This window comes from Oryzias latipes, chromosome 19 (assembly GCF_002234675.1).
Source record: "Oryzias latipes chromosome 19, ASM223467v1".
NCBI classification, from domain to species: domain Eukaryota; kingdom Metazoa; phylum Chordata; class Actinopteri; order Beloniformes; family Adrianichthyidae; genus Oryzias; species Oryzias latipes.
The window spans coordinates 11,585,319-11,604,272 of record NC_019877.2 but is presented as its reverse complement, the minus strand read 5'-3'; the positions used below and the strand labels follow the sequence as shown (position 1 = coordinate 11,604,272).

General features: G+C 40.4%; 1 protein-coding gene and 1 pseudogene across 1 annotated transcript; both read right to left on the bottom strand.

The window, feature by feature from the left end:
* Positions 1–1,152: 1,152 nt before the first annotated feature.
* Positions 1,153–10,527, bottom strand: LOC111946468 (zinc finger BED domain-containing protein 4-like). Its single transcript, XM_023949826.1, has 3 exons — positions 10,036–10,527; positions 2,693–3,362; positions 1,153–2,604 (listed from the first exon to the last, which is right to left on the bottom strand). Exons 2-3 carry the CDS (start codon positions 2,866–2,868, stop codon positions 1,512–1,514), a joined length of 1,269 nt encoding a protein of 422 aa, XP_023805594.1. The 5' UTR covers positions 2,869–3,362; positions 10,036–10,527; the 3' UTR covers positions 1,153–1,511.
* Positions 10,528–10,658: 131 nt separating this feature from the next.
* LOC105354123 lies at positions 10,659–13,051 on the bottom strand (annotated as a pseudogene).
* Positions 13,052–18,954: the final 5,903 nt, after the last annotated feature.

Genomic DNA, 18,954 nt, shown 5'->3' with positions numbered 1-18,954 from the left:
CAAGTGTAGACCATGTCACAAGTCTCTGGGCTAATTTTCCCGCCTCAGAGAGGCAAATAAAATTCAACACTCGAGTGTTAAATCAGTGGTTACTGATCCAAGTCAAGCGCTAAGTTTTAAATTAAAATTCATTTGTGATCATAGAAATGGACATGTTGAAAACAACAGCAACTGGTGATGACTGCAATAAACAGTGTAGGGTTTTTTTTTCTTCTTTTTTAACTAAAACAAGGTTAACATGTTTCTTAAGGTGCTTAAGTATAAGTATTTTACATAGAAGTCCCATCACATTTTCAGGAGATTTAGGTGAGATTCCAGTTAAGTGCACATTTCAACTAAAACAGACAAAAACGACAAACTTGGAGACTTTGTTGTTTGTCTAAGACTCTAAAGGGGATTCCTTCACTGTCATTAGAAAGCTCCTGATATCTTCTGGACTCTATGAATGGATTTAATACACTGAGCAGACTGACCGCCGGCCTGGCCTCAAAAGTAAAGGTTGTCACAACTCGTGTCCAAATGATCACAATTCTGTGGCAACTTTTGACAGGTAAGAGTGCAAAAACCACTGAGGTGCTGTAGCTCTGTGGCCATTCCAACACAAAAGCAAACACCTGAACAATGCATGTTTTCTCACACTTGATTCTAAATTCCAAATCCACCTGCCTTTATTATTTCTGGACATGGGAGGAAGACACATCAGTATATTAAAAAAACTAGGAAAAATATGGTTAAATATGTCTATGAAGACTCTCATTCATCCAGGTTGGTTCCATTGTAGTAGTTTTAGGGGATGTCATCTGGACTTGGTTTTAAAGTTGGAAGACGTTTCACCTCTTATCCAAGAGGCTTTGTCAATTCTGAAATAGCTGGTCTAAGAGCTGGTATATATGCGCTCATGGGGGAGGAGTCAGACCTGAAACTGGAGGTGTTGTCCACTTAGCCTACGTGGTTTCGGGCCGTTAATAGTCCTTTGTCCTCAGGTGGGGGCAGTGTTAATTTTGACACAAAATTTAATTTAGTTTTAGTCTTAGTCCTTTGACTATAATTCTTTTTAGTTTTAGTCAAGTTTTAGTCATCTGATTTGTTTTAATTTTAGTCTTATTTTAGTCGACTAAAATTGCTTGGTATTTTAGTCGACTAAAATAAGACTAAAATCAATAACAGATTTACTAGACAATCTTTTACAATATTTTGAAAGTTTGGTATAGGAAACAAACTTAACCAAAATATATAAAACACAAATTCAACTTTATGTCAATACAACGGTGTCTTTATTTCAAATCAAAAGTTTTTTTGCAGCAACAAACACTGTCATGGTAATTCAAACAACAACTAGCTGCCAATTCACCATCAATAAAAGAAAAATAAAGTTAGGTCCATGACCTTAAAGCTTACAGCTGCGCTGAACAATAACTGCAAACATTTTTAATTTAGAATCTAAAGTGCACTGAACGACATTTTCTTCTTGCTACCATAATGCTGGCAATTCAACCACAGAATAGCAACACTTATTTACCTCTATTCATTTTCAAGAAAGCACTTCGTGCTAAAGTGACTTTTGCTCTGTTACGCTTTCCCCTGGTTAGGTCACCTGTGACACTGAAAACTCTCTCTGCAAAAGCTTGCGAAGCCGGCATAGCTAACAGATCTAATGCTAATGGTTTCAAGCTGTGATAAAATGTGTCACATTTCCCAAGGCAAAACTGGATTCCTGAATCACAAGTAATGGGCTGTGAGAGCTCCTCCTTATACTTGCTCAATTGCTGCCTGATGCTACATGTGGATAACTTCGGTTTAGGCTTTGCACGGCATTTGGACAGAAATCTGAAGACTGGCTGCCTTGAGGAGGAAGATGGTGGTTCAGGGTCAGGCTCTGGTCTATTCAGTTCCTCCACATCATCATCAGGGTGAGTCTCTTGACTCTGAGTGCACTGGACCACATACCCCTCTGCCTGCTTAAAAAGTTCCTGAACACTGTCATCAGCGGCATCAAGGAGAGTATCACACACAGTAGGGTTGAGAAAGAAAGCAGCGGCAACAAGTGGAGAGAACTTTTCATCTGATGAATCCAATACCCAGGCAAAGCGCTGGTTTAAATTTACTTTCATTTTTCGTGCTAGAGTGGCAAAATCCCGATGACTTGTGTTTTCTTCAAAATCAGTAAGGTGGCTATGCAAATCCAAGAGGGCAGGGACGATCAGTGACATAGACATTGTGTCACTCTGAAGAGTCTGTGTGTGTTCGGCAAAAGGCAACAAGAGTTCATGCAATGAGCTGAGCTTCTGCCACTCACTAGAAAGTAAGTTGTCCCACCCCATCTCATTTGCTATTTCACAAAGAGGATCTTTAACTTTGAGGAGTCGTACAATCATGTAATATGTACTGGACCAGCGCGTGGGACAATCATTCAAAACAATTAGGCCGCACTTATCCAAAATCTTCTGTGTTGCAACAGATGACTTGCGAAAGAGCTTCACAATTGATCGTGCTTTGTCAAGGATTCGCTTCACACTTGACTCCTTGTTTAGCATGTGGACCACAAGCTGCAGTGTGTGAACCACACATGGCATCCTTTCCATATCCATCTCCATGTTTTGATAGCTACCAAAAAGAAAGTAAATACGTATCAGGTAAATGAGGTAATACATTAACTTACTGTCAAATGAAATTATGAATAAAAGTGACTTACTTATGGTCTTCAGTCTCCTCTGAATCACTTTCACCTTGGGGGGACTCCTCTTGATCCTCTGAACTAGCCTCTTCTTCTTCTTCTTGAAAAGAGTGTTTAAATGCTGCTACCATATTGCTACCATTGTCTGTTATTACAGTCAGAATTTTGTCATTTGAAATGCCCCATTCCTGCATGCACTTATCCACGCAGGCTTTAATAGACTGGGCAGTGTGTGGATGGGCAACTTGTTCAAGAGCGAGCAGGATGTGTTATGGATTGTTTTGATCAACACAAAAAAAGCAACAACTTATGCCAAGGAATGATGCAGACAGTCCCTTTTTAGTCCATAGGTCAATTCCAATTGACACTTTACGAGCACCACACAGTCGTTTCTTAAACTTTGTCATTTCTTCCTCATAGTGTTTTTCAATCAGATTGTTTATCTTTGTTTTCTTTGGCACTGTCAGCTTCTTATCAAATACTTCTATCATGAGAATGAAGTCCTCATCTTCTACTGTAGTCAGTGGTAACCCCGACCGTCCAATCCATTTTGCTATAGCCTCCTCTTTTACTTGTTCTCTGGCATTGCTTTTGTACTTGTACCTAACAGTGCTTCAGCAATGTTTTGATTAGACATTTTTGCCTTTTTTGCGCTTGGTTCACCGCCTTCATCAGGAGACTTCTGGAGCTGTGACATAAAAAAGGAAAATAATTTAAATATGTTTATATTATGTATTCATTTTAATCACTTTATTTGTGCAAGCAGTAAATATTAAAGCAATAAAAGCAAATAAAAGCGTGAAAAGAGTAAATATTTATTAAGTTGGCAGCTAGGTGGATAAAAAAAAAAGATTTTATAAGGTATTCATTTGTCTATCAATATTGTATGTTTTAAATATCACAATATTGCTAGATTAGTATGTATGATGATAGGATGTGAACAGTTACGTTACATGACTAATCTAGAAATATATCTATGTCTATGAAGAGTCTCATTCATCCAGGTTGGTTCCATTGTAGTAGTTTTAGGGGATGTCATCTGGACTTGGTTTTAAAGTTGGAAGACGTTTCACCTCTTATCCAAGAGGCTTTGTCAATTCTGAAATAGCTGGTCTAAGAGCTGGTATATATGCGCTCATGGGGGAGGAGTCAGACCTGAAACTGGAGGTGTTGTCCACTTAGCCTACGTGGTTTCGGGTCGTTAATAGTCCTTTGTCCTCAGCTGGGGGTTGGGGAGTCAGTGACTCCCTCTCCAAATGGTCGTCTCTTTCAGCGGTTAATGACTCAGGTGGAACTGGTTTGGTTTGTTTAGGTTTCAAAACACTGCCGTAGATGGATGGAAGAATAAACCTGGAAGAATAAACCTGAGACCACCATTCTTATTAAGAGAAGGTTTATCCTTCTTGACAAAGATGGCTTCTTTCACTCCTTTCACTCCTCTAGAAATATATGTGATATTGTCAACAAGTAGAACATTATAAAATATACTAAACATTAGTATTAATCTATTGTATATAGCAGGGGTCGGGAACCTTTTTGGCCAAGAGAGCCATAAATGCCACATATTTATGGCCCGCAGCAGTCATAGACTGCAAGGACCATATTGTAACTGGTACGAGGGTCGAACACTCAAAAAGTCCAAAACGTCAAAAAAACGCGTCAAAACGCCAAAAAATGGGGTCAAAAGTCGCCCAAAGCACAAAACGACACGACAATTGTGTAACGCAACAAAAATACACACACACACGCACAACACCAACGCAAAAACGTCAAATTTGTAATCGCAAAAATGACGACAATAACACGAAAAAGCCCCAAAAAGCCCTCAAAAGAAGGGTTTAAAGCCAAAAAGACCTGCCCAGCCTATAGTAAAAGACAGGCCGCATTGAAATACATAGGAAATCCTAACCGCAAAAACTTCTATATTGTTTCTGCTTCGTTTCATTTTTATTATTATTATTACGTTTCTTCTTTCTTACTGCGTCTTTGAGCTCAAATTTGACCCCCGCCACATACTCGAAAACTCACCAAAATTGGCACACACCTGGGATAAATTGAAAATGAATTTTCGGCAAAGAGAACGTCACCCCCCCGAAATCGATGACATCACAGCGAGCGTTCCCGTAAAAAAAATGAATGGGCCGAAAATCGCTTATGGGGCCAAAAAAAAATATTTCGGAATACAGTTACGAAACCAAAACACGCGTGTTGGAGATATCCCCAAGAAGTTTTGAAATCATTATGGGATGGCCACACGACCTACGGCTTGGCAGCCATTTTGTGGCGAACTCTGAGAAATGGCGATTTTTGTGTTTTTTGACAATATGGTAAAACAACACTTTTGTTCAAGCGATTTTCACGAAATCGGACACACATGCCACTAGCAGGATTCTACAATAACCAAAGAAGTTTCGTTGACCTTTGACCTTGGCAAGGGGCGGCCATCTTGAATTTTCATAAAAAAGCACTTTTAGTAACGGATACAAACGAAAACTCGTCCTAGGGATTTTTTCCGAGCTTTTTGAAACTTCTCGGGCATCAATGGCAAGCTACTGTGGACAAAATGTTGGAATTAGAAGTTGTAGAATTTGAAACGCGTGCGCGTGGCGAATTCGGAACCGTCGCCATTTAAGCTAGCACGCACATATTTTATCGGAATGTCGTGAAAATGAAATATACGATTCCCTGGCCCACACTGAACAAAACGATGTCAGATACGACAAAATCGATAAAGGAATGTGGCCGTGGTAAACAAAAAACCGTCGCAAAAAAAAGTGCTGACTCGGCAAAAAAAAATATTTTCGGATTTTATTTTTAAGAATCGGCTAACGAAACCCAGATAACTTTGTCGGGTATATCCATAGAAAGTTTTGAAATCATTACGTGATGGCCACACGACCTACGGTTTGGCGGCCATTTTGTGCCAAAATCTGCCATTTTGCGTTTTTCGCGATTTTACACGATATGGAAAAATGAACTTTTTTTCGAGCGATTTTGACGAAATTTGACTCTTATGTCCCTAGCGTAAGTGTACAATCACCTCTGGAGTTTCGTCGACTTTTGACCTCGGGAAAAGGCGGCCATCTTGAATTTTCTATAAAAAACACCTTTACCACCGGATTCAAACGTAAACTTGTCGTTGGAATTTTCTTCGATCGTCTCAAAACTTTTTGGGCATCAATGGCAAGCTACTGTGTAAAAAATGTTGGAATTAGAAGTTGTAGATTTTGAACGGCGTGCGCGTGGCAAGCTAGCAAAGTGGCGCACTGTTATAACTCCCATGCATTTCAATACAATACAGTGAAAATTGAATGCATGCATTAATGCCTGAAACTGAATACATTGAAAAACACTGGATATGGACATATAAGGAATGTGGGCGTGGTTAGCATAAACCACTGTTGCTAAGGACGACAAAAAGTTTACTTTTACCGATTTGTCCGAAACTGACGTCAATCTGTTCGTCCTCCCGAGGGCACCAAAACATAAAATGGTTGCTATGGAGATAAAATCAACAGAAAAGCCGCCATTTTGGAAAGTGTTTTTTTTTTTATCAACTTATGACATATAGCTCTCACCAATGGAGGAATGTGTTTTTCTGAGTCAGTTGATGATGCTGATCGCTATGCTAGCACTTTTAGCTATGTTAGCATAACTAGCATAGTTAGCATAATTAGCATTTTTGGTAATGTGTTTTTCTGAGTCAGTTGATGATGCTGATCGCTATGCTAGCACTTTTAGCCACATTAGCATAGCTAGCATAGTTAGCATAATTTGCATTTTAGGTAATGTGTTTTTCTGAGTCAGTTGATGATGCTGATCGCTATGCTAGCACTTTTAGCCACATTGGCATAGCTAGCATAGTTAGCATAATTAGCATTTTGGGTAATGTGTTTTTCTGAGTCAGTTGATGATGCTGATTGCAATGCTAGCACTTTTAGCCACATTAGCATAGTTAGCATTGTTAGCCTAATTAGCAAATCCAGCCTTGATTAGCTTTTAATTTGCGGGCTGTGAGGGCGTTGAGGTCAGCGGTGGTACGTAGAGTTGGGCGTGGAAGGCGGGTTGCGTCTGCGGGCCATACAACGCCGCTTGCGGCTTTATTATTCTTCTTCTTTCTTTCTTCCACTTTGAGTGAAAATTTGACCCCCGCCACATACCCGAAAACTCACCAAAATTGGCACACACCTAGGATAAATTGAAAATGAATTTTCGGCAAAGAGAACGTCACCCCCCCCACGATGATGACATCACGGCGAGCGATCCCGTCAAAAAAATGAATGGGCCGAAATTTGTTTATGGGGCCAAAAAAAAATATTTCAAAATAGACTTATGAAACCTAAACACACGTGTTGAATATATCCCAAAGACGTTATGAAATCATTATGGGATGGCCACACGACCTACGGCTTGGCGGCCATTTTGTGGCGAACTCAGAGAAATGGCGATTTTCGTGTTTTTTCACAATATGGGAAAACGACACTTTTGTTCAAGCGATTTTCACGAAATTACATACACGTGCCACAAACACGATTCTACAACTGCCAAAAAAGTTTTGTTGACCTTTGACCTTGGGAAGCGGCGGCCATCTTGAATTTTCATAAAAAAGCACCTTTAGTAACGGATACAAACGAAAACTCGTCCTAGGGATTTTTATCGATCTTTTTGAAACTTCTCGGGCATCAATGGCAAGCTACTGTGGACAAAATGTTGGAATTAGAAGTTGTAGAATTTGAAACGCGTGCGCGTGGCGAATTCGCAACTGTCGCCATTTTAGCTAGCTTGCTCATATTATATCGGAATAGCCTGAAACTGAAATATGCGATACCCTGGCCCACACTGGACAAAATGATGTCACACACGACAAAATCGATAAAGGAATGTGGCCGTGGTAAACAAAAAACGATCGCAAAAAAAAGTGCTGACTCGACAAAAAAATTTTTTTTTGGATTTTATTTTTAAGAATCGGCTAACGAAACCCAGATAACTTTGTCGGGTATATCCAAAGAAAGTTTTGAAATCATTACGTGATGGCGACACAACCTACGGGTTGGCGGCCATTTTGTGCCAAAATCTGCCATTTTGAGTTTTTCGCGTTTTTACACAATATAGAAAAATGAACTTTTTTTCGAGCGATTTTCACGAAATTTGACGTGCATGTCCATAGCGTAAGTCTACAATCACCTCTGGAGTTTCGTTGACCTTTGACCTCGGGAAAAGGCGGCCATCTTGAATTTTCTATAAAAAACACCTTTACCACCAGATTCAAACGTAAACTTGTCGTTGGAATTTTCATCGATTGTCTCGAAACTTTTTTGACATCAATAGCAAGCTACTGTGGAAAAAATGTTGGAATTAGAAGTTGTAGATTTTGAACGGCGTGCGCGTGGCGAGTTAGCAAAGTGGCGCAGTATTATAACTCCCATGTATTTCAATACAATACAATGAAAATTGAATGCATGCATTAATGCCTGAAACTGAATACATTGAAAAACACTGGATATGGACATATAAGGAATGTGGGCGTGGTTAGCATAAAACCACTGTTGCTAAGGACAACAAAAAGTTTACTTTTACCGATTTGTCCGAAACTGACGTCAATCTGTTCGTCCTCCCGAGGGTACCAAAACATAAAATGGTTGCTATGGAGATAAAATCAACAGAAAAGCCGCCATTTTGGAAAAAGTGGGTTTTTTATCAACTTATGACATGTAGCTCTCACCAATGGAGGAATGTGTTTTTCTGAGTCAGTTGATGATGCAGATCGCTATGCTAGCAATTTTAGCTATGTTAGCATCACTAGCATAGTTAGCATAATTAGCATTTTAGGTAATGTGTTTTTCTGAGTCAGTTGATGATGCTGATCGCTATGCTAGCACTTTTAGCCACATTAGCATAGCTAGCATAGTTAGCATAATTAGCATTTTAGGTAATGTGTTTTTCTGAGTCAGTTGATGATGCTGATCGCAATGTTAGCACTTTTAGCCACATTAGCATAGCTAGCATAGTTAGCATTATCAAAAATGGGCAGTGAGGGCGGTGAGGGCGGTGGTGCGTAGAGTTGGGCGTGGAAGGCGGGTTGCGTCTGCGGGCCATACAACGCCGCTTGCGGCTTTAATTTGAAATTTAATTTCGAAAGAGCCATACAATAATGTAGTGTCCTTTCCCCACACTGAGGCACGGAGACTTAACCTCTTTTAAAGTTCTTTATTCCGATTACTGCAGACCGCAACAAACGCCCTTCAATTAATTCAGCAACTCCTGAATCTCTCCCGCCGACACGAGAGCGCTTCTCCCAACTTTATATTCCCCTGCTCCCGCTGCAGCCCTCCCATTTCCCTTATTCGGGCCATAGCTGAACCCCATTGGTCCAAACTACCTAACAACAGGCTGAACGACAGAACTGAGGGCCAATCAGATCTCTGCTTGACGCGTTCAATGAACTCCAGAACTTTTAACGCGGCCCAACAGCCATCCAAGTCAGTCCGCGACAATTTGTTTAAAACTAAATATACAAATGAATGTGTGCATTTGATTTAATTTTAACATTTTTAAAGTAAAATAAGTCTGTGGATTCTTTTTAATAACATTGTTATTCTGTTGCTAATAAATGATGAGTATTTCTCGTGGTAGTTTTGCTGATGGTCTAGTCTGGTTGATACGTGGTGAGTTTCTGCTTCGTTCAGGCGTTGAGACTTTAAACGTCATCGTAGGTCTGAATGTTCTGTAGATGTGAGACAGACTGCTCACATGCAGACGGGGAGCCAAACACACACTCACACGCTGCAGTGAGTGATGGGAAGCGGGTTTTACGTTTTTACAATCCCTGCGCGATTCACCTGCTGCCTGTCCCCACAACCCCCCACCCTCTGCTTTCTCCCTCACACATCCCGTCCCCGCATCTGCGCGCTCTTTCTCAGAGACGGGAGCGCGCAGTTTTAGGCACGTCAATTCACAGGTTTCCAGCTGGTACAAACTCTGTGAAATAATAGATAATAGTAACTGATAGCGCTGGCGCAGATTTCTCTCTCTAAGCACTGCTACTACTGCGCGCCTCTGACATCGCATCGCGCCCGAGAAGGACTGGTCTAATGAAAAAAAAAAAACTATAATTAAAGATTTGTCTGCGAGCCACATGTGACCATCAAAAGAGCCATATATGGCTCGCGAGCCATAGGTTCCCGACCCCTGGTATATAGCATACTATTACATATTAGTATATGGTGCTCTCATCTAACTTAAAGAAGGGGCTATCTTACAGTGCTTTTCAGTTCGTAATATTTAATGCTTCAACATCTAGCAACTGCAGTCTTCCTATTTGGCTTAGCTCAATAAACAAAAAAACATCGTTGTGAATTTACCTTTGAGAAAATGTCCGGGTGGCTCGTCTGTAAATGCCTTTTTAAATTCGTTGTGTTCTTGCCGCGAATGATCGCTCCGCATGCTTCACACTTTGTTTTTTTTTCTTCTTCGTCAAATGTGAAGTGAGCCCACAAGTCTCCCCTTCTTTTTCTCCCAGCTTTGGACTTTTTGTCGCTCTTTAAATGCCGTCTTCCCGGGAGCTCAGTCAAATAAGTCAAGCTGTGATTGGTCTCTTCTCTCATGCAGTTCCGTCTGTTCCGTTTTGCCACTTGGTTCTTTTGTTCATCTCTCCCGTCTGCTGATTAGATTTTCGTCACAGTCTATTATCGTCTCGTCCTTTATTCGTTGACGATAATGTCAATCAATTTAGTCATAGTTTTAGTCTCCATCATTGACTCATTTTCTAGTTTTCGTTTAGTTTTCGTCAGCAAAAAAATATTCGTGATGAAAATAATGACGAAAATATTTAGTCAACGAAATTAACACTGGCTGGGGGTTGGGGAGTCAGTGACTCCCTCTCCAAATGGTCGTCTCTTTCAGCGGTTAACGACTCAGGTGGAACTGGTTTGGTTTGTTTAGGTTTCAAAACACTGCCGTAGATGGATGGAAGAATAAACCTGAGACCACCATTCTTATTAAGAGAAGGTTTATCCTTCTTGACAAATATGGCTTCTTTCACTCCTCGCTCAAACCATCCTTTCTCTCTGGCTAGAATTCGGACTTCACTGTCCTCGAAAGAGTGGTTTGTGGCCTTCAGGTGGAGATGTACTGCAGACTCAGGTCCACTTGGGTTGGCTCTGCGATGTTGGTAAAGCCGCTTGTGTAGCGGTTGTTTTGTTTCTCCTATATACTGTTCATTGCAGTTCTCTTTGCAGTGGATAGAGTACACAACATTACTCTGTTTTTAGCTGGGAATTTTGTCCTTTGGATGAACCAGTTTCTGTCTGAGGGTATTGACTGGTTTGAGATGAACTGGGATGTTATGTTGTTTGAAAATCCTTTTAAGTTTTTCAGACAGGCCTGAGATATATGGAATTGAAATACTGTTCCGTTTTGTCTCTTGTTCCTTCTTGTCTTGTTTTCCTGTATGTTGGGATCTGGTGAATGCCCACTTGGGATATCCACAGGTTCGGAGGGCTTGGTGGATATGTTGCTCTTCCTTCTTCTTTCCGTCAGAGCTTGTGGGGACCTCCTGGGCTCTGTGTTGTAATGTCCTGATGACGCCTAGTTTGTGCTGTAAAGGGTGGTTTGAGTCAAATAACAGGTACTGATCTGTGTGAGTAGGCTTTCTGTACACTTCAACCTGGAGCTGTCTGTCCTCTCCAGTGATCACAGCACAGTCTAGAAAGGCTAGGGTGTTGTCCTTTGTGTCTTCCCTGGTGAACTTGATGTTCTTGTCTACTGCGTTGATATGATCTGTGAAAGTCTCCACTTCCTGGCTTTTGATCTTGACCCAAGTGTCGTCCACATATCTGAACCAGTGGCTTGGAGTTGTACCTGGGAAGGAGTCCAGGGCTCTTCTCTCAACTTTTTCCATGTACAAATTGGCCACAATGGGTGAGATTGGAGAGCTCATAGCCCAGCCGTGTCTCTGCCTGTAGAAGTTTCCCCTGAATTGGAAATATGTGGAGTTGAGGCACACTTCCAGCAGTTCGCAGATGTGGTCTGGTGTCAGATTTGTTCTGTCTTGTAGCTGAGAATCCTGTAGTAATCTCTTCCTCACTGAAATCACTGCCTCCGTGGTGGGAATGCAGGTGAAGAGGGAAGTTACGTCGTAAGACACCATCGTCTCGTCAGAATCCAGCTGAAGATGTTTGACTTTGTTTGCAAAATCTTGTGAATTCCTAACATGATGCTCTGTGTTGCCAACTAGAGGGGCCAAAATAGTAGCCAGGTGTTTAGCCATGTTGTAAGTTATTGAGTCAATGCTGCTGACAATGGGTCTCAGTGGTATTCCTTCCTTGTGGATTTTTGGGAGGCCATAAATGCATGGAGTGGTATTACCCGGGTACAGTTTGTAATAAAGAGGCTTGTCGATGACTTGATCTCTCTCCAGTCTTTGTAGGCAGTCTATAACCTTTTTCTTGTAGCCGCTGGTTGGGTCTCTTCTAAGTGCTTCATAAGTGGTGGTGTCGCTGAGTAGGTTGGTAACTTTGGCTTCATAGTCCGCCGCATTCAGGATCACAGTGCATCTCCCTTTATCCGCTGGTAAAATGTTGATACTGTGGTCCTTCTCCAGGGCTGTCAAGGCCTTTCTTTCATCTGAGGAAAGATTGGAAGGTGGTGGTTTGGCACTGGACAGTGCCGCCGAAATTTTGAGTCGTAATTCCTCAGCTTGAGATCCAGTCAGATTGTTCCTCTTTATGGCCATTTCTGTAGCTGTGATGAGGTCTACCACGGGGATATGATTTGGTGTAACCGAGAAATTCAGCCCCTTGGATAATACCTCGTTCTCTGTTTGGGTCAGTTCACGGTCGGAAATATTCTTAATCCACCTCTCTCTATCAATCCCTGCCTTAGTATGGTTTCCTCTATTCTCCCTGTTGAGCCTGTCCTTAAGGATCTGTTGTTGGTTTGTGAGAATCTGAAATTTCTTGATTTGCCGTTGCTTGCTTTTGTGGTGTTGTGCCAGTTGTGCTGTCCGGGTGAAGCCGACAATCTTCTCAAGAACTTCTTCCGTAACAGTTGTGGCCAAGTTGTCCTGTAGCTTCTTCATTTTACCTTCCAGGTTGTTGATGATGAAATACGTCTGTCTGATTCTGTCCTTTAAAAGTTGGGTTCTGGCTCTGTGCATGATGTTTTCGGCTCTGTGTCCTTTAACCCCTTTGCCCATCTGTAGGCTTTTGGGAATCACGTTGCTTTGTCTGCATCTCATGTTGAACCTGAGGGGGTTCTTGTAGTCCGCCAATTTCCTAGCTGTCTTCTCCAATTCACGTACCAGCTGGAGGGTATCCTTCCCAAAGTTAGAAAAAACATGTCTATGAAGACTCTCATTCATCCAGGTTGGTTCCATTGTAGTAGTTTTAGGGGATGTCATCTGGACTTGGTTTTAAAGTTGGAAGACGTTTCACCTCTTATCCAAGAGGCTTTGTCAATTCTGAAATAGCTGGTCTAAGAGCTGGTATATATGCGCTCATGGGGGAGGAGTCAGACCTGAAACTGGAGGTGTTGTCCACTTAGCCTACGTGGTTTCGGGTCGTTAATAGTCCTTTGTCCTCAGCTGGGGGTTGGGGAGTCAGTGACTCCCTCTCCAAATGGTCGTCTCTTTCAGCGGTTAACCACTCAGGTGGAACTGGTTTGGTTTGTTTAGGTTTCAAAACACTGCCGTAGATGGATGGAAGAATAAACCTGAGACCACCATTCTTATTAAGAGAAGGTTTATCCTTCTTGACAAAGCCTCTTGGACAAGAGGTGAAACGTCTTCCAACTTTAAAACCAAGTCCAGATGACATCCCCTAAAACTACTACTATGGTTAAATATGTTTAAAATACAAGAGAAAATTGGCAGAAATCCACCGTTTATATGCTTTTATTTGATGTAAAATTGAATATTTTTAAACAATAATTATTTTCAATATTTGTAGGTACATCAATATCACCATACGCAAATACCCAAAGCGATATTGAAAACTATTTTATGATTGAAGAAACTTTTACATTAAAGAAACTTTTTGAAATGTTTATTCTGCTCATAAGACGGGTCAAATGTTATTCGGTTCAGGAGCTAAAAGCACTTTTATTGAGAAAACACATTAACCCTTCCAGTGATTTCATCTTCTGAGCTTTTTTTAGTGAAATAGTTTTTAGAAGGATTTAGGTTAACAACATACGTTTTCTTAAAGACCCAATCCAATGAAAATCGTGTTTTTGATGTTTTAAGATGTTTTTGCAGCATTTTTCTCATGATGGAGGACATATAAAGAAAATTAACATTGAAACTGCTTTTCTGAGTATTCCCTTATTCAAATCAATGTGAATCAGAAGCACCCAAAGAAATACCATATGAAAAAGCTCATAGTTGTTATGTAAAATTTTAAATCTACAATCGGCAGGCCACAGGCCCCCTGCTCTTTTCCATTTTGATCCATTTGCAAACAAATAGATTTGTGGACACCTTTGTTTTCCTCGTCCGAGCTGGCTGTACAGCTGGATAGCTCCAAAATAACAATCCCATTTTTGTTGCACTGGTTATATGAGGTTGGGGTTGTAAGGGGCTGTAAGCTAGCAGGAGAAAGTTCAAACAGAGGATGATGGGAAATAAAGCCAGGCTCACTTTCACCAGCAATCCTGCCCACAACGCAGAGGCAAATATTTGATAAACTCCTGTCGCTTTGCAGAAAATATGTCCAAGAAAATGAAACTTTTTTATTTTATTTTAACTAAAAACAGCATAATCATAACTAAAATACCACTGGAAATGCTTTGAAAAAAGTTAAAAAGATGATTGGAGTGGGACTTTAAAGCTCAATATTTGTTAGCAGCTCATGCAAACAAAGACTGACTTGCATGGACTAAAAAATCTAACAATGCTGAATCTTTAAGCCTTAAAAAGAAAACACTGCACCAAAGTGGCATTGCAGTGAAAAGCCCCCCCAGCTCTTATTCCTCTTGTCCATCCATTAGAAGTGAATTCATGGGTTGCCAAGTTTGGTACTGAACCCTTGATAGAAAGCAGGTAATGTTATCCACCTTGACATTTTCCCAGTAAAATTTAATCTGTGGAATTCAAGCCACATTTCTTCAGAGACAGTGTCCCCCGTCTCTCCCTCTTTGAATCGATTTAATACTGAGACGGGAGCGGTAAAGGCCAGGATGGAGAAGGGCGAAAGCATTTCGGAAACATGTTCTCACCATGTTAGATAAAGATTTATGGCGACAGGACATAAATGGGCTGCATTTAGGGAGGCTTTTCACCTCAGCACAGCACTGTATTCTTCGTTGTTGCTCTCCAAGTGAAGGGAAGGCTGAGTGACAGAGAATGGAAGGGGTCAGTAACTAAATGGACATCACTGTCTGCAAAGGGTGAAGAGCAGAAATAAACAGACAGCTGTTGCCAGAGTTTCTGTCACTCACTGTTGTCAAAAAAAACTTTCATTTCTGCCCTGAAAATGATGATTTATATTAGACAGCAATGCATATTTCAGAAATTTTTTTTTTAATCGCTTGTACTGATGTTTATATTCCTTTTTTCAGTTAAGAAGGGTGCAGGCAGAGAAAATATACAGTTACAAATAACTTGTCAAGGTCCTTAGAAGGAGAGAATAAAGAAATCTGTGGAACTCGTGTGGGCAGACAGTAGAGGTTTTTAAGAAGAGGCTCAAGACCCACCTTTTTAATTTAGCTTTTAGTTGATTTTAACTGCTAATTTATTCTATTAGTTTTAGTATAGGCTATTTTATTTATGTATTTATTTTAATTTTATGCATCTTATTTTCAATTTTATGTTTTTTTTTCTTCTTTTTTATGTTTTTAATTTTAGCATCTTATGATTTTAGCCCCAGTGTTTCTTGAGGGGATCTTTTCCTCCAGGGATTGCCGGCTTGGTCAGCGGTTGTTGCTGCAGTTGTTGCCCTTGCTGGGGCGGCTGGGGTCTAATTTTACAGCTTTTGGCTGTGAAGGGGACCCTGGTGTTGTCCCGGTCTGGGTGGGCACTGTGGCGATGTTACTGTTTCCTCACAGCAGAGCTAAGCCATACTTATTTATTTATTTATTTATTTATTTATTTATTTATTTATTCTTTTACAGTTACATAGTCATATTTCATTGTACGTGGGAGCCATGGGTCATGTGGTTTAATGGAGGGGAGTGGGAAGGGTGAAGGGTGGGTTGGGGTTTTTATTGTAATGTTGTGTGTTTACTGTTTTTAGTGTTAAAGCGCTTCGAGCTGCACAAAGTGCATGAGAAGCGCTATTTTATAAATAAAGTTTGATTTGATTTGATTTGAATTAGCCCAGCATTCATCCCTGGAGGAGAAGGGGTGGAGGGTTAGACCACAAAAGACCTCAGCTCTTTGTTGGGATGTGAAAGATTGACAATGCTGCGACTGTGTGCTGGGAGCAGGAGGCATGCTGTGGCTGGCTTCGAGAGACTGCCAAAGCCTGTCACAATTATGCCTTTTTTGCTGGGGTCTCTCAAAGATTTTGCCCTGACTGCCCCCCCCCCCCCCTTCTTTTTGCTGTCAGCCTCACCTTTCTCAGCCTTGATTTTCTTGTTTGTTTACATGAATGATGAGAATCTGTCCTGCAGAAATTAAAATGTGCCTCAATTTGACTTTAAACGTCCAGGATTTTGTGATTTTATTTGATTAAAATTTAATCTGCTGTAATTGCACCTCCTGATTTGAATTTCTACATTTACTTTAGTTCAACTGGCAGGATATCAATATCAACCTCATATCAAACCGGCATTACATTAAAAATCTTAAAAAAGGCTCTTGTTTCTTTTTTTGGCTTCGTTTTCCATGATTTTCCATGTCATTTCCATGTAATTTGCATTTTAAGCACCTTCTTCTGCTTCCTTTTTATAGGGTTTCTTATTGGTGTCCCAAATGATAAGGAAGGATTTGAGAGATGGGTGTGTGGACTTGTTTCTTTTGCCAGGAACAATCAAATGTGTTTAAACAGACACAATCTGATAGAAATTGGGTATTTGGTGTTTTTAACATGTTCTTCTAGAATTTTTATGGTGATGGAGGACATATGTTCATAAAATTAAGCTTAAAACTGCATTTTGGAGTAATTTGTTTTAATTCAAATTGTTGTGAATCAGGAGCAGAAGAAAAAATGCAGTTGGAGAAAACTTGAAGTTGTAGAAGCTACAATCCGCAGGCTAACATTTCCCTGCCCCGATCTGATGCATCCACTTATGGGATGGATCGCTTCAGTGGTGCTCACCTTTACTACGTTAGATTGGGGGTGTGAGGGACTGTAAGCTAGCAGGAAAGCACATAAACACATGGGTGAAGAAAAGTGGGATCTGGGTTGCTCTGCGCTAGTGATCCCGCCTACAACTCTAATGACCTCTAATGAACTCCTGCCGCTCTGCAGAAACTATGTCCTAGAAAACGACACAGGTCTTTTGATTTCGGCTGAAATAATCCTAATTAAAACACAACTGGGAACGCTTTCAAAATGCTCCATAAAAATACAGAAACATACCAGCCATGGCTTCAAAGAAGCGTTTGTTGACACACATCAGCCTGGAAAGAGTTTCATAATTTAGGGTTTCTTCTGCAGTGAGAAAAATGATCGACAATTGGAAAGCATTTGTGACAGTTGTCAGTCATTTTCTGGAATAGATGTTATTTTGAGGTCATACTGTGAGAAACAAAGAAAAACACAAAGAATCCACAAGCTAAAACACTGCAGGCCTCACAAAGCACATATGTGACAGCAGAGTTAGGCCTGAACCAGCTTGTCTCAGAGGGGTGCCATGAAAAAGCGGCTTCTGTCTACAAAGGACACCAGCTAGAGTCAATCAAAGCGCTTCGAAACAAAGAAACAAACTGCTGGAACAAAATCCCACGAAGAGGTTCTGTTTGGAGCTGGACTCCATTGAGGAGGCGGTGGAAAGCTAAGCTGAGATCCTTCATGAATTACACCTCCCACCTTCATTCTGCATCATGCCGAGGAGGCCCCAAGGGGCTCCTCCAGGACCAGACGGCAACCTCAATGCAGTAAAAAGTGCAAACATTTCTCCCTCTTGAACAACACTACACACATTGAAGTCAGCCTCACACCAATGAGTCGTTTTACACTAAAGCTAAAACAAAAAAATGAACACTTAAAGTAATGCACTGCAATCTCTTTTCATTTATTTTATGATCCCAGTTTCAACTAAAGTTTGTTTATTGTACCTTCCAGAGTTTTATGACACGTGCAGATTTTATTTTTAGCTTTCAATTTTTTTACTCATTTGTGTTCCATTTCTATCCATCTCATTTCATCTAACTGTGTTCAATTTTTTCTCAGACTAAACCAAAAATATGTTTAAAGAAATAACTACCCCAATCTTTCTGGTTTATTTGTGGTTAAGTAAAAAAAACACTATTTATTTTGATTATTTTAAAAGTACCATATTCTTAAAAGACTGGCCTTGCAGATTTTTTTACCTAATTGTGCAAACTGTAGAATCTGGGTAATTCTTCCGGCTCTGCTTTAAAAATGATTCAATTTTGAAAGTTCTGAAAGTTTAAATAGGTCATCTCTGAAGTATTTTTACTCTGTACACTGTTGAATAGAAGTTCAACATTTATTTAAACTGGTAAAGGGGATGAACCTAACGAGAAAGTCTTGGGAACGTACTGTATTAAAAAAAAAAACTTCAATATCCTGTTGTTTTTATGAAGATAGTCTTTAATAAAAAAAAATAACAATAATTGACTCAATGAGAATTGTCACTTTGTTGTGCATCAAAAATTAAAAGCAAAGCTACAGGACAATATCTGTCAGTCTAAATAACTTTAAAGTTTTTTCTTGTCTTCTAATAGCATCATAGGGTTGTTGGAGCCAACCCAGCTGCTGTTAGGTGAAGGTGGGGTTCCCTGAACAGGTTTCCAGTCTTTTGCAGGCTCACACACATACATTAGGGCATAGTAGAGTAACTAATTCACCTACAAAGCATGTTTTTGGACTGTGGGAGGAAGCCAGAGTGCTTGGAGAAAACACACATACATAGGGAAAACATGCAAATGTCACACAGCTGGGATTTGAACCAGGGCCTTCTCATAATGGGTTGAGAGCACTACGCCACAGGGCAGCCTCTTTTAAAAAGACATTATCCAAAAAATGACATAACTGCTGGGTTTCTTAGAAAATCAGGCATGTTTTTGTTAAAGGTTAATAGCTTCTGTTATTATAATCTTTGATCAAAATCACAGCTTTGAGGGTGATTGCTCTCTTTTTAGAGCTCCCCAGAAC

Bases quoted from the DNA above. Each gene is read 5' to 3' on its own strand.
- LOC111946468 (XM_023949826.1), bottom strand. From the start codon at position 2,868: ATGCAGGAATGGGGCATTTCAAATGACAAAATTCTGACTGTAATAACA. The intron at 2,605-2,692 runs GTAAGTCACTTT...TCTTTTTGGTAG, and splicing joins GAGGAGACTGAAGACCATAA to CTATCAAAACATGGAGATGG.